The sequence below is a fragment of the Ursus arctos genome, unplaced genomic scaffold (genome assembly GCF_023065955.2).
Source record: "Ursus arctos isolate Adak ecotype North America unplaced genomic scaffold, UrsArc2.0 scaffold_10, whole genome shotgun sequence".
Lineage (NCBI taxonomy): Eukaryota > Metazoa > Chordata > Mammalia > Carnivora > Ursidae > Ursus > Ursus arctos.
The window spans coordinates 67,025,664-67,041,020 of NW_026622764.1; the positions used below are offsets into that span (position 1 = coordinate 67,025,664).

The 15,357-nt window shown below is 43.1% G+C and overlaps 1 protein-coding gene across 5 annotated transcripts in view; it reads right to left on the reverse strand.

Moving 5' to 3' along the window:
- Nucleotides 1-15,357, reverse strand: part of FRY (FRY microtubule binding protein) — a 429,999-nt gene that overhangs the window by 242,250 nt on the left and 172,392 nt on the right. For 2 of the 5 annotated variants that reach the window (XM_048215646.2, XM_057309296.1), the window contains exon 1: nucleotides 8,240-9,298. The exons of the other annotated variants lie outside the window; for them this stretch is intronic. In XM_048215646.2, the coding sequence (XP_048071603.1) occupies nucleotides 8,240-8,309 (70 nt within the window). In that variant the 5' untranslated portion in view covers nucleotides 8,310-9,298. Of the gene's footprint in view, nucleotides 1-8,239; nucleotides 9,299-15,357 lie in introns of those variants that run through there. 5 annotated transcript variants of the gene reach the window in all.

Genomic DNA, 15,357 nt, shown 5'->3' on the forward strand with positions numbered 1-15,357 from the left:
GTTATGGCTTTGGCTTAAATTTCCATCTGCAGCTCATCTACACAGTAGAAAGGAATTAAACCAAAATCAGACTCATTATAGAGTCTGATATGCTGGCAGAATATAAACTTTCACTGCTTAGCAGCTGGAGTTCTGGGTGACTAATATTTAAATGCTTGTGCTTGTATGTTCTGTGAGAAAGAAGAAAAGTGTTTGTAACCACATAGTGAGAGGTAGGATCATGACCTTACAGAAATATAGAATTCTCTCACACACACAATTTTCTCTTTAATCTCAATATTCTGAAGAGTGAGAGGACCACTCAAATGAAGAATGAGTAGCTTTAAATTAGTACCAGGTCAAAATTCTGATAAACATGGTAAATCTTCTTCAGAGTTTTCTAATGCAAAGAATGCCTATCTGAAGCTCTTGCTGCCCCCGATACTGACGTCTAGAAAAGTGTCCCAGGGTAAATAATTCACCTTTCCTCTTCTCCTTCAGCTATCCTGCTAGGAGGAATGTTCTTATAGGAATTTGCCTGCTAACACCAGGTTTCCAACCGTTGTCCGATCCCATGTAAGTGTAAATCCATAAAGTTAAACTCAACAGAATCTATTGAACACACTCTCCCAAATAAAAATTCTCTAGGACATACACTGTCTATGAAATACCACTGGATCCTTTCCCTGGGATTCTTCTGCATTAATATTTCTGACTTCTGAAACTAACAAGGAAGGAAGGTTAGCTCTGAGATCCCTGATGGTAGGACCCCAGATCTGATTCAGTTATGAAACTCCCAGAGCAGTGTGCCTGGGGCATGGTGGTCAAAAGGAAGTCCTGAATAGTGTTTGTCTTGCTTCTCTGACACTGTGGAGTCGCAAGGGATTCTGGAGCAACAACCAAGAAAAGCCGACGCTAAGAGATTAAGTTTCTGAGTATAATCCAGTATCAAAAAGTAAGTAAAGATTTCTTATGGAAAAAACTATTCCTATTGCTCCTTCAAGACTGAGAGACACTTTTCAACTCAAAGGAGAGAACATTTTCCTATTCATGTAGCCAACAGTTCTACAGTGGAGAGATGTTTAAATGAATATGATGAAAAGGAATCAATCAAATGACAGATTCATAAGAAAAAAGATGAGATAAAGCTGTGTACTTTATTTTTCACAAATGCCATTCACCTTTCAGGAAGTGGTTGCCTGCTAAACCTTCTGCACTGGGCTGTGTGCAAGTAGGGGGTGATTCTCAGAAGGTATCATGTTGTAGAAAATTAGACATGCTTGAGTGTTTAACAAAGATGAGTAAGAAATCGTAGGGTACAAATACATTCAGAAAACGTGGTACATGTTTTATATTTTTTAATATATATTTTTCATTTATTTTTTTAATTTACATGCAATTAATTAACGTATAATAATATGTATGTGTTTTTAAACGGACTCACTTCTGTGCATGTGAAGTCATAGGTGCCAAGATACACTGCATTTTTTTTCAAAGTCCTATTCAAAGGTAAAGACCCTGGACTAAAATCATGATTTGGTCGTTTGAATCTGATCTGAAACCTCACAAAATATACCTAGTTGATACCATCTGGGTGTCTCATCGCTCAGAAGCTCTACTTTGGGGGATTAAGCCTTATCGTCCTAAACCAGGAACATTTAAGAGGAAGCTAGTTTATTCATAATCAATGGATCCCATTCATCAAGTGAGGTAATGTTTTTAAAGGTGCTGAGCAAACCACAAGGCACTAAATAAATTGAAGGTTTAGTACCAGCAAGAACCTGCACAAAAAGCTTGTGTATCAGGCTAACAAGCCACAGGGCAGCCCCAACTCAGGAAAATGTCATTTCTCAGCCCAAACTCACATCCGAGCCCAATCATTTTGAATATCCCATGAAGCTTAGAAACCTGGAAGTTACTAATACAATGATCAGGACATATGTAACCCATTCAATTCCTTGAACTGTACCCAGAAGTGAACTAATGGGTCATAGGTATTAAAATGTTTTGAAACAGATGTCTTTTAAATAAAGAGAATATTTCATGTGGTATCATCTAAATGTGTCGTTGAAACATCTGAATGCTGGCAACTTTCTCAAATATCCTGGGCTGTTCCCAGATTGTAAAAGTATCCAGATCACCTCTCCTTCTTGCCCCCTGCTGTTTTTCTGTCTATTTCAGCTCTTGTTGGCACCTTTACCTAGCAGCATGCAAAAGTAGGGAAAAAAAGTTGAAATCAAATCATTTCGTGCTGCCAGCCTTATAGCAGGTTTTGTGCTGGTCGAAACTGGCACTATCAGGGAAAATGAGATATCTGAATTATAGATTTCCATGAGTCTTGGAGATATTCTCCCTGTTCTCCCTGCTAAAGATGATTAGGAGTTTGCTACCATTTCCTAAACAGAAATACAACCCATCAGAGAAACCTCAGCATGGTATGCAAATGACCATTCAAAAAGAAATAAAGCTTATTAGTATCTTTTTATTTACTAGAGCCATTAAATTATGTATTTATATATACTTCCAAAAAGCAGGGGAAAAAATCAACATGAAACACTCCTAACAAAAGAAGTAGCTTTTTACTACAATCTTTTATGCATGTGTTGTATGTTCAATCAAATGACCACGGTGAACAGACTGTATTGTTTGTAATAATAATAGTGAAGATGTCAATACTTAGGTCTTCCAAACAGGCCTGCGCTAAGGAGATAGTGCCCTCCAGCACCAGTTCTTGGGGGGAAGTGGGTGGAGGGAGGAAGATTATGAATAAACTAGCTTCCTCTCCATGTTCCTGCTTTAGGATGACAGGGCTTGATTCCCCCAAAGTTGACCTTCTGAGCGATGAGATTCCCAGATGGCCTCAATTGGTATATTCTGTGAGGTTTCAGATCAGACTCAAAAGCCCAAATCATGATTTTAGTCCAGGGTCTTTACCTTTCACTAGGATTTTGAAAAGAGGGTGGGAACATAGAGAAAGTGGAGTGAGCTCGCACACTCACCCAGCCCAAGACTCAGGGGTGCGTAGGGAGGGAGGGAGCTGGTGGTTGGCAGTGGCATCGGCTAACAAGAATGAAAGTACCTATAATGCACTAAAGTCCCCAATGTTCTTGACCCTTTGATCATCCTATGGGCGATTCTTAAAAATGTGATTATCAAGTAGATTGGGGGAAAGGTTTATGGCACTTACTAGCATCCTGACTTTCAACAAATCATTTTCCCAACTCATTTTATTTTTCGTCGGTAAAGTGTGGTAATAACGTCACCTTGCAGGGTTATTGGAAAGAGTGAAGATAATAAACACAATGGTCAGATGGCCCCCTTTGCCCATGGCAGTCCCAGTATAATTATTAACTTTCATTCTCAAAAGTGTCCCAGTTTGGACAAATAATGATGTGGTTGCCCTACACATAAATTATCAAGCATAACATCTGACAGGGAGTGGGCCCTCAGTCCGTGTGACAGTTACTGTGATTCTAAAATTGTTCAAGCATATTAACAATGACAAAAAAAAAATACCCAAAACAAACACACAAAAGCTGCCACTTGTTACTTATCTTCTTCACAAACCCAGAAGCAGGCTCTTTTGCTCAGGGTAGATGTTGATTTGGGGTTTCGTTTCTCTTCAGAACTATAAACTACTTGAGCGGAAGTGACCATGACCTGAGGGAGTGCACACTCGGTCAGACATGTGAGTGACAGGAACACTGGAGTAAGTCCCTCCCAAGCGCCTAGAAGGTGCTGGGCACTTCGTACGGTTTCAGGGCACTGAGGGAAGCTCGCTTGCTCGCTGCTGTATGGCTCTGCTGGATTCAGGTGACTTGGTTAACTTTAGTTTTCTACTGCTTCACCTCGGCTCCACAGAGAGTTAACTAATACCTTGAGGTTTCTCTTAAGTCTTTCTTATAGAGTCTTTGGGCTACACTGATGACATAAACAGGGGTCGGTAAGTCCTGCTCTGCGCTCAGCCAATGGTGTTTCCCATCCCCATGTGCATGCGATCTCTCTCTGTCCCCAGAGTTAAACCAACACTAATCAGCATTTCGTTCTTTTTTTTTTTTTAAGAGTTTATTTCTTTGAGAGGGCACAAAAGCAAGAGAGATCACAGAGGGAGAGGGAGAAGCTGACTTCCCTCTGAGCAGGGAGCCCTATGTGGGGCTCGATCCCAGGACCCTGAGATCACGACCAAAGCCGAAAGCAGATGCTTAACTGATCGAGCCACCCAGGCACCCCCACTCACCAGCATTTCTATGTTGGACAGAAACATTGTCCTTCAGCACCACAACTTAGAACACCACGATGTATCTGAAAAATGCCACATCCAATTCTCCCAAGTGATGTAAGTTTTTCTAGAGCAATGTTAGACATTTCACAATGCATCGCAGCCCAAAACAGGCAAAGGGCTTGCTCGGTTCCCCAGACTCGTTTATTTGTCAGTGGAATTCTTGTTGCTTGAAAGAGTTAATAAGCATCCAAAAGTTCCCCTCTATGGGGTAGCAAGATTTGACAAATGTAGGAAAGATACAAACAGCCCTGGAAAGAGCAAGACGTTGAATAAGTTCGGAATTACCTCTGTGTTCATTGGGCCCTGGGTTCATTTGGAAACCAGTAGACAGAAACCCAGGAATGCCAGGGAGAGGTTTCAGATGGGTGGAAGAACCCACACGCTCGCTCTATACATCAATAAAAAACGTGCCTTCCTTTCCTCTGAAATAGCTTGGAATGATCTGCTCTAAACTTTGTTGCAAACCTGAAAGGCTAAGAGGACTTCCTACCACTGAAGAAGTTGCCAGGCCATCTCCTGTACTGCTGGGAGGTATTAGGGGAGGTGGGAATATTCTAAAGTAGTTGAGGTAGAAAAGGGGGGAATATTAAAAAGTAAATCTAGAAAAGAAATGGCTCGAAGGAAGCAACTATTTTGGTGTACTCCTACAGTTCTCTAGGGGTGTAGCAAGTGTTGACTACTCATCGAATAATCCACAAATGATGTCAATCCAAGGGGGAAAAGGGGTCTGATGGATTTTAAGTGGGTTTAGAAGGGAGGGGAGCGTTGGAATACCTTCATGTTATTTTAACATTTATTGAGTGTTTACGATGTGCTAGATATTGTTCTAAGCGCTTTAATTCTTAAATACCTCATTTACTCCTGTGAAGTATCCATTCTTCTTGCTGCCATTTACAGATGAGAAGCAGAGAGGAGTTAATTAACTGTCGAAGGCCACACAGGTGCAGGCGATAGAGACCTGAACCACGTTTATCTGGTCCTACAACTTGTGTGTTCTAGCCGAGGGCGTGCCAGATTAGGGGGCCCCTGTGAGTACAGGTACGGAGCGAGAGCAGATGAGGGGTGAGCAGATTACATTTGGCTGGAGCAGAAGAACAACTGGAGAGAGAGGCTGGATGAGGGGCTCAAAGAGGGTCCTGAATGGCCATCACAGGCTCAGGGGCAAGAGGGAGCTGTGGCGGGGTCTCTGAATTGCTGGCAGAAGCCTCTCCAGAAGCCCCCTCCGCATCAGGGGGACCTTCAGGAGACCACTGGGGCATGCCAGGTTAAACTGAGAAAGGCCCGTGGAGGCTGTGGCTGTGAACACCAAGGGGAGCAGCTGTGAGAATCACTGACTGGCCTTGGAAAGGTCTGGGTATGACTGGGGAAGGAGCCTCAGGACTTAATGGGGGGGAGGTCCAAGGGGCTAAGGAAAGCCTCTGCAGTCAGGTCTACAAAGAACATTTTATTTCCAGACATCAAGGCCATTTTAATTCCCAACTCCATTAAAATGAAAGGGCAGCCTGACAGAGTGGGCATGCCAATGAAGAGGAGTATCGAAATGAACAGTGAATAAAAGCCAACACATCTCACCAGGCAATGACTGCTTTAATTGACTTGTTAATTCTTCAGAGGAGACAGATACACATGAAATTACGCTTCCCCCACAATGTGCCCTTAAAAAAAAATGAATGGAAACCTTAATGGACATGCTCATGGAATCACCTCTCCTCTCACTACCACCTTGCAAAGCAGTCAGCCACAGTTACACGGTTTGTTTTATTGCTTTTTCATTGTTGTACTTTTATAAATAAGCACCACTATGTAATTAGGAGCCTGGTTCCCCACTCGGGTTATGTGGGCGGGCATCCTGGCCTCTCAAACCTGCTGCTGGCCCACGATGAGCTGCTCAGCTCCGTGATGCAGCCTCTCAGCCGGGTTCCACTGAGTAGGTCAAAGCCCTCAGGCTACTGTTTTCTACCGACAGACAAACTCCTTTCTCTCTTTGCTACTGAAAATATGTAAATCCGAGAGCAAAGCTAGTTATAAGCAGGTCAGTGTTGCAACAAGCTTAAAGAAGACTAAGCATAAAGTGTATTTCCTCTTCCTCTTTCAAGAAAGGACTGAAAAGCATTCTGACTTCCAAAGGAACGCTAAAGAGAATCACCAAGTCCACGCTTCTGTAATAAAGAAATTAAGAGAGGGCAGGTATGGTGTCTCATTCACCTCTGCAGCCCCCCAGCCTAGCATAGTAGGTGTAGAATAAATATTTGCTGAATGAATTAAAACAATTCAAAATTGTGTCCCAGAGACTCTCCAAGTAGATATGAACAGTCATTTTGAACAATTTCCTGATGTGAGAGAGCGCGTGTGTGTGTGGGGGGGGTGCATTAGGAAAGGTGGAGAGAATATACACTTTGTCTAGAGTAATTTGAAAATTGACAAGGGGAGAAAGATTTTAAAAGAAATCCCACTGGCCTCAGTATTGTCACACATAATTTTCTATCTAATGAGACAATGACAAAAATTGATAGGAGAAAATCATCTGGCCTTGGTGTACTGAAAATGATGATTCAAAACCACGTACCGATGTCAAACTCACAGTAAGTCTTTCCAGTTATTGGAAAGCTGCTCCAGTAAGAACCCCGTGTGTCAAATCCTTTTCATTAATCAAAGGGCGGATAGACAAAGGAGGATTCATCCTTGAGTGTGAAGCATCACACGAATAATGGATCCAAGATAAGTGAATTACGACTACAACAAATAAAGGAATGCTATTTGGGGGACAGTATGACTCCCAAATGGCTTCCCACTTGTAGAAAAACAGCCTCAGACAAGCCCCATCGTGTATACAGTGGTGCAAAATGACCTGGGAAAAAATGGTTTCTTTGGATATCACTGAGAGATGCATATCCCTGAATACCTTAAGGCTGAAGGTACTTTGGCTCTTTTCTTACAGCAATTATGGCATAGCTTCTCCTGCCCAGGTTCTGTTTACATAAGAACAATCTTGGCCACAGGTCATCTGGGTAGGAGATAATTAATCGCCAGCTCTTAGAGCACAGGTAGGTTAATTAGCATGCATGTAATAAGGCATCAGAATTTTTCTTGGAAAAATTGTTTTAAATTTCAAACAATTAAGGATCTGTAATACCTGCCGGTCTTTTATCCAGAGCAAGCACAAAGGCTGTTGGAGAAAATAGAGAAGACTTTGTTTTTAAACTATTCAGAAAACACAAAGCATCACTGATCACCTGAAGGCCTCATTTTAATGTGATTCCAGATCCATGATGCCTTAGAGGTTGTCTTTTGGAAATATGGTATTGCTAAAATCTTTAAGTAGGTCAGCAATGGAACTTCAGAAGCCATAACATTCTGATATCCTAATAAACGATCAGGGTCAGAACCTTACTTGTTTATATTTCAGCAAAGCATGTTGTCCGTTTGGACTATAACACATGAGGATTTTTACAAACCCAAATATTAAATAACATTCTGAACATCATCCACACGGACAAGGGAGAGAGAAATAAATCTGCAAATGCCTCTATATACAAAAGAGATGAGTCTTAGGTTTTGGACTATTAGCACTTTTTTTCCTCCAGACAATACCCTAATAAAACAATTATGAAGTACTGTGAAACCCTGCCACACCCCTTCGATTAAACCACACTTCACCAAATACTTAGATAAAGCCTGATCAAATAAACATTAAGGCAGAAAATGCAGCATTCGAATGCCCCCTCCTGCGCTCTGCCCGAGTCTGAAGGGCCATCTCACTTGCAAATTCAATCAAACAAAATCTACTGTGATTCCCCTGCAGCCTCTGCACTTAAGGAAAGCTAGTTCGGTCTCTGACATTTTGATTTTCACAGCAGACCGAACCAAAAAAACTTCCTTGGCTCACAGGCTTATGCCTCCAGTTGAGATTTGATTTCTTGAACCTTACGCAACATCCAGCAAACACACACACAGAAAAGGTTATTTTCTATTACTCACTATTACTCCAGGATTTCAGTAAATATTTGATACTGATCTCAAAGAAGCCGGAATCCTGCTGGCTGGCCATGTCGGCGGTATACAAAGAGGCTCCCGGGACTGGACCGGGAGCCGCTGGAGGAGCAGGTACCGGGCGTGGAGATGTGCCTGTCACAGGTTAGTGATGTAAGCGGGGGGTCAGCGGCGGAGAGGAAGGCTCTGCAGATCTACCTCCGGCACCGGCACGGAGTCCTCATTTAAAGGACACCGAGGAGCGGGAGAGAGATGCTCGGCCGCTCCTCCTCCTCCTTCACGTCCTCCTCCTCGGGGTTCAGAACTTGCTTCTTATTTGCTGGGTGCTGATCTGCCTGCAGCCCTCAGAGGCGGCGGCGGCCGCTGCTTTCATTTCTGGGCTGCCATAACCAGAGCCGCCCGCTGCCGGCCGCCCACATGCTCGGCTCCAGCCAGGTACGCTCCCGAGGAAGTCCCCACCTGAACTGCGATCCGTTTTCCCCTGGGAGGGAGGGTTTCTTGGCTGGCCTCCCTGACACAGTGCAGACAGCTCAGCCCACACAGCTCTCCGCAGGGCTGAGGGATGGGCTAGGAGCGCCGCCCCTTGCCCCTGCCCCTGCCCACGGGCTCAACCTGAGCCACCACTCAGCCCCGGACTCAGCCGGAGGAGGAGGAAGGAGGAATTTCCCAGCTCCTATAGCTCGTCGCTCTTCAGAAATGCTTCCAGGGAGCAGCCGGCGGGAGCAGTGGCTGCTACTTCCCCTGGTGTCTGTCCCTGAAATATACACAACTGCATCGCGCTGCAGCAGGCAAAGCTGCACCCCTAGATCTGGTTGCAGTGACGTTTTTTAAAAGCCCCATCTGTCAGCCTTGTTGCAGTAGGAAAGCGGAGGTTTTTTCTTCCCCTTCTTTCCCGGGCACACTGGCAGCTGCACTTTGTGCTCCCCCCTCCCAGAAAGGCTTGGCGGTTTGAGAGGCACCCCACCCCGAAACATGTGCATCTGAAGGGGATGCTCAGTCGGGTTGTTTACAGAATGTCAGGCTCCACAACAGATCTGGTTCTCAAACCGATCATTTCTAAGAATCACCGAGCCCACAGAAGCTTCTTTATTTGTATTAAAAGAATAAGAAGTAAAGGCATTATATTCCTTGCCGTACAATGGTTTTTTAGTTCATGAAATCTTGCTATCAGGTGTCCTGATTTCGGTTAGCTGTATTTCATGTTATCATATAGCTTGAATAGGGGATTAAATAAGAGCATTTTAATTTTGACAGGCTGCCTTTCCGTAGGTGGGATTGGGCCAACCGTCTCACAAACCACGGAATACTTCTCCCTTTCCAGTACATTTCTGATTAATACTTTCCTAAGGAATGAATAAAGCCATATTAATAATTATTGAACATAAAAAATGTTGGGCAACTCCCTTCAAATCAACACACAAATAGGACTTTTTAGACTAACAGTTCTTTTAAGAAATGGAAAGAGTGCAATATAGTTTTAAGACGAGGAATTTTTTAAAATTTAGCATTACAGAGAACCAGTACTATGTCCTGAAATGCCCCAAGACACCATCAATATAAGCTGTTCAAGCTCCTCACACTTACACAAAAGGCAAGCCCTGAACCACTAAGATTTCCAGCTCCACTCACAGTGTTTCATTCCCGTGAAGTCACTTATCAGATGGACTTTTTTTTTTTTTAAAGATTTTATTTATTTGACAGAGAGAGAGACAGATAGCAAGAGAGAGCACAAGTGGGTAGGAGAGGGAGAAGCAGGCTCCCCACAGAACAGGGAGCTGGATGAGGGGCTCGATCCCAGGACCCTGGGATTATGACCTGAGCGTAAGGCAGACGCCCAACCCACCGAGCCACCCAGGCACCCCTGGACTTCTTTTTTGTTTACACACATACTAGACTTGATAAGCTAATTTTGTTTTGTCACCTGTTCTTTGAATGTATGGATTCCAAGTAAAACAGGACCCAAAGGTTTTACCTCAAAACAGTGATCACATACGAAAACAAAACTAATATCCACACCCACCTTTCTGAGGCCTCTGCATGGCAGTGAATGAACAGGGAGGCTGTACAGTGCCTTGAGGTTAATGGGCGCAAAGTCTCTCAAGACAGGCCCCAAATTCCTACCTGGCTCCAGACCTACTAGCTAGGAGAACTGGGGCAAGCTATTAATCTCACTACGCCTCAGTTTCCTCACCTGGGAAATGGGGATAATAGTGGTGCCAACCTCATTCAGTTTTTGAAAAGATTAGATGACATTATGAAAAAAGTGCTCAGCATAGTGTCTTGCATATAGTGAACAATTAGGCTTTGGCGATACTGATATTTACCATGCAACCGTAGGGACGCCAGAATGGAACTGTGGAAGTTAAGCACATGTTTGGACTGCTGGTATGACTTAGAAGGTATATCACTTTAGCACACCAATGGTAACAATTTGGGGCTAGCAAGTTGGAGATGTTTCAAACAGCTGCGATAAGCAAGCACGCTATTATATATCGTTCCTCAAGTATACAGAGATTCTCTCGGTCCACCTTATAAAAAAGATCTTAACTGGCTTTTCAAAGTTTTCAATCCTACTATAAACATACTAATTGGCTGAGAATGCCACTCTTATATAGATTTCAAGAGGAAACAACCATAAAATTTTAAATGCTATTGAGAAAAGAATGTTTTTAATGGCATCTCATTTTCCCTGTGAAGAGCGAATCAGTAACTAAGAGCCCAGTTTCTGTCCGTTAGAACCTGCAATCTTGCTCATGTGTGCTTCCCCCCCCCCATTTGAGTATCTTTAAAGAGTGCATATATTGTAAAAGAACAGAAAAGGCCTTTTGTTTTGTTGAAAGGCCTACAAGTCAAATAGAATGACACCTGCTGCAAGCTGGGATAAAACATGTATCCTTTTGTCTCCTCTCTGGCGGGGGCGGGGAGGCTCGTTTAAAAAAAAAAAAAATGTAGTCAGAACAGGCACCTGGACAGAGGGACCTAAAATACAAAATAAAATCTGAATCTGTCCCCGCCTTGTTATGAGACTTCAGATGTCAGTTAAGAGGAACAAGGGAACTTTCCTTAATAATCTTAGGAGACCATATAATGAATCTTTAAGCAAGGGATCAGGCATAGACTTTGGAGGCTCAGAGAAAAGTAGGAGTAATACAGGAAAGCTGAAAGGTCTCAGGAAGTGGTATCCAAGGGGAGGGGAAAACAAAGCCAGAAAGTGACCTGAGACATCATAATTAGTAGCACCACCTACGTTTATTCGATATTATGTTTAAAAATACCGATTTTAGCATATTTAATCCTCACCCACAACCTAGGAAGTTCTATTAATAGCCCCATTTCATAGATGAGAAAATGGAGGCTTAAAGAAGCAGAGAATAAGGTCAAGGTCATAGAGCTGGCAAAATTTAGGTCTAGCAAATATTAGAACTGGAGCCCTTTATTCTTATTTTTATTTATTTATTTAATCACAAGCAAGGCAAGAATCATCACTTCTTATCCAAAATTCAGGAAGAGATGCTAAGACCGTTGTTATTACGACATAATAGGAGTGCTTCAGGCCCCATTGGCTCTCCAGGACTGCTTACTGCCTTCCCCTTGGGCTCTAGCCTGGGGAAGGATTGTTCCCTGGGGCTTTGCCCCACCCCAAAGGAACCTAGAGAAGAATGCTGTTATTTTTCACATTAATTTGATTGGCTGTACAGGTTGTGGTCTGTATAAGGATGCCGGACCCGGGGTAGGGGTGAGGCGAGTGAGGGTGGCAAGCTCATCTGAACTCTACAAGTTGTAAAGGGGTGGAAATGAGCTGTGTCCACCCTAGTGTGTGCCACACATCTGCCCTGTACTCAATCCACAGGAAGGGGTGCCTGATTGTGATCCATACAGCGAACGGACTGGCGGTAGCCTGGGGAGGTGTGGTAGGAACCCTAAGAAAACCCTAAGAGCATTTCAAGAAGGCAGAGGCCGACTGGTCACCTGTGTCCCAGCCTGCTGAGTGGCAAGGTGGGATGAGGCTGAAATATACAATCCATGCACCTTTTGCCATCTGTGGCATTTAGCCATCCTGCCTGAGTTCCTACTCTCTATTCTCTCCCTCCAGAAGAGCCATGTGTCTCTCACTTGCGTATCTGCCGCAGCCCCCAGCACACACTAAGTTCTCACGCAAAAAACACATACAGTGAGTCGCTGAATGAACAGACGTGTCACGCATGCCTACCGCTATCCATTGCACTTCTGTTGCACATTTTTTTCCACGGGCAATCAGTTTGTGTTTTAATTCATATTTTAATTTTTCTTTCCTAGCATTTCTGACAATTTTTTTTTGAGACTAAAATGTGTCGTGTTCAAAAAAATGTGACAACATTGGGGCGCCTGGGTGGCAGCGGTTGAGAGTCTGCCTTCGGCTCAGGGTGTGATCCCGGCGTTATGGGATCGAGCCCCACATCAGGCTCCTCCACTATGAGCCTGCTTCTTCCTCTCCCACTCCCCCTGCTTGTGTTCCCTCTCTCGCTGGCTGTCTCTCTGTCAAATGAATAAATAAAATCTTAAAAAAAAAATGTGACAACAAAGCTAGGCAAACAATCTGGATGCTTGCCAACATCAAGAGCCGTCTCATAATGGTTTTTAAAGAGTCTGATTGAGTTGATTGGGTTAGGGTTGGAGCCCGCCCCCTTTCCCTGTGGATGGCTGCACGTGGGCACACACGTGTAATTATTGTCAGAGTGACATGTACATTCATGCATAGAATGTATTAGGCAGAAGAGAAATGTTTTCCTAGCATCCTGAGGAAACAAAGGAAAATCACTTATTGTAAGAAAAAATAGCTTTATCAATTTTTGTTCAGTTTAAAATTCCAAAAAAGCTTTAAATATATCCTATTCCTACAATTATCTATTGTTGCTTAGTAAGGATAGTTCCAAGTCAAGTTAAGCATCACCTGAGATCAATGGTGACAAATGTGGAGAAGGCTTTGTTTCTCTTTATGCAGGATGAGGTCCTTTAGAGATAAAGAAAGCGTCAATATCAATCAAAAACTTTTTTGATAGATTTTAGATGCATAATTTGGGGCTGATCTGTCTTGTGCTAAAAACACAGCAGAGGAAAAAAAAATATGAAGTGATGCCACATCACGTTCATTTCGTAAACAGAAAACTCAATAATCATTCCTTAAAAAACCCAACCCACACACACAAATCTTCACAAAAATAGATCCTGCAAATTTTGAAAACGCTTACTCCATTACTATTCAGTACAAATACTCTTTTTTTTCCCCAAAGGAACTGAAACACATTTAAATGTTCTGAAAGCCCCAGAACCTCATTAAAGTGCAGCATGTTGTTGCAAAGTCAGACGTAAACAAGGAGAATCCTATCTCTTAAAGTGGTTTTCATTAAAAATTAGCAGCAGAACCCATTTTTCTTCCCCACTCACCTCCTCTGCCAAGGAGTTTTATAAGGGACCGTGAGCCCTGACAAAGGAACCGAATGTCAGTCTAGCTTATGGGAAGCCCTTGAAGGATTTGAGCAGCAAAAGGCATCTGATGGCAGCAGGGAGCAGGGTCAAGCTTGAAGTCCAGCCCTCTTGCTGCTCTGCACGGGGAAGGCCCCCTCCATAAGCCCACAGTCACCCAGGGTGTGTTACAAGTCTAGCGGAAGGTGGGGAATTCACATTAATCGAGCGCTTGAGGTTGAGACACTGCTAGGCTGTATTTCAGAGGACCTGTATGGACACACGCGAGCAAAGAGCCACATCTGCTGGACACAGGTAAGGCACATCTCAAAAAGTGGCGCTGACACATCATTAGAATGGACTGGGACTCAGGTGTTTGTTAACTCAGGTCTCTACCCCCAGCGTCTTCATAACTGGTGAAATGAAAATTGGGCCTCTCTCCCAACACTTCCCACTAATGTTCCAATATTTGCTCTTGAGTGGTGACTTCCAGAGCAAATATTCCACAGATATTAATTAGAAGGGGTAAACTATAGTATGCCAGAGCCAAGGCCCTGCTCTCCCACATAGGAGCTCTGTTGCTTGGCCCCTGAACATCTCCCAGACTCAGTTTCCTTATCTGTAAAATAGCGTTTATCTCACAGGTCTGTTATGAGAATTAGATGAGCACATAGCCAGATGACAACTGTTAGGTCACACATCTAGAGCTAGCAATGAACCCAGAATACACAGCACAAAATGCCCCCTTAACTCCAAAGTCAGGTAACGGAAGGGGGGGCGGAGAGAGAGAGAGACTCTGCTCATCACAGAGGGCTCCCATCTCCAGCCCCCACCATGCCCACACCCCCTCTCCCACTGGCTGCCAGGATAAGGCCAAAGTTTTGCAGAAGTAAAGAAAGCCTGAATTTGTGCGCGTACAAAGAAGTATTATTTAATATTTTAGTGCTTCCGATTTTCGGTGCCCAGGGTAAAGCCAAGTAGAGGTTCTGGTGAGCTTAGTGTAGGCTCAATATCTACCTCATTTACTCTTCTCATTGACCTCTCGAGGCAGTGCCTGCAGATTCGGATATTAAGCTCGAGCTAAACCAGGAGATGTAGTTCACACATATTTTGTATGTACAAATATAAAGATTTGATCTCAATTGCTGCAAGGCACAGTAGTAGTTAATCTGCATTTATAGACTGTATGTAAAGAGAAAATACAGGTTTCTTCCGCTGCCTTTTATCGTGAAAGCACACAACAATGCTGATAACTGTATTACCCTATTTTCAAATACCACCAGCAACCAGAGAAACAATTTACACTGAGATACAAACAGGTCCAACATCACGAGCTGCAATAGGAGCCAACAATTACTACATGATTATAAAATATTACTTCCTTTCTGAAGAAGTAAAAATATGGCACTTGCTTTGCATGTCGCTATTTACCAAAAATGCACCAATTAATAATACTTAAGATAAAAAAAATATATTAATCACCACTCTTCCCAAACATTGGTTGCCATTTAAAGGAGAACTAAGAAAATAGTTTTTCCTTGTAAAAATGATAATTTAACAAACAAAAAAAGATGCATTCTCATAGTTGCGTTTAAGTGTTTTGGCTATGGTAAGACATTCCCGTTATTAAATGATTAAAACTCAAGTACCTAATTTTAGGGCTA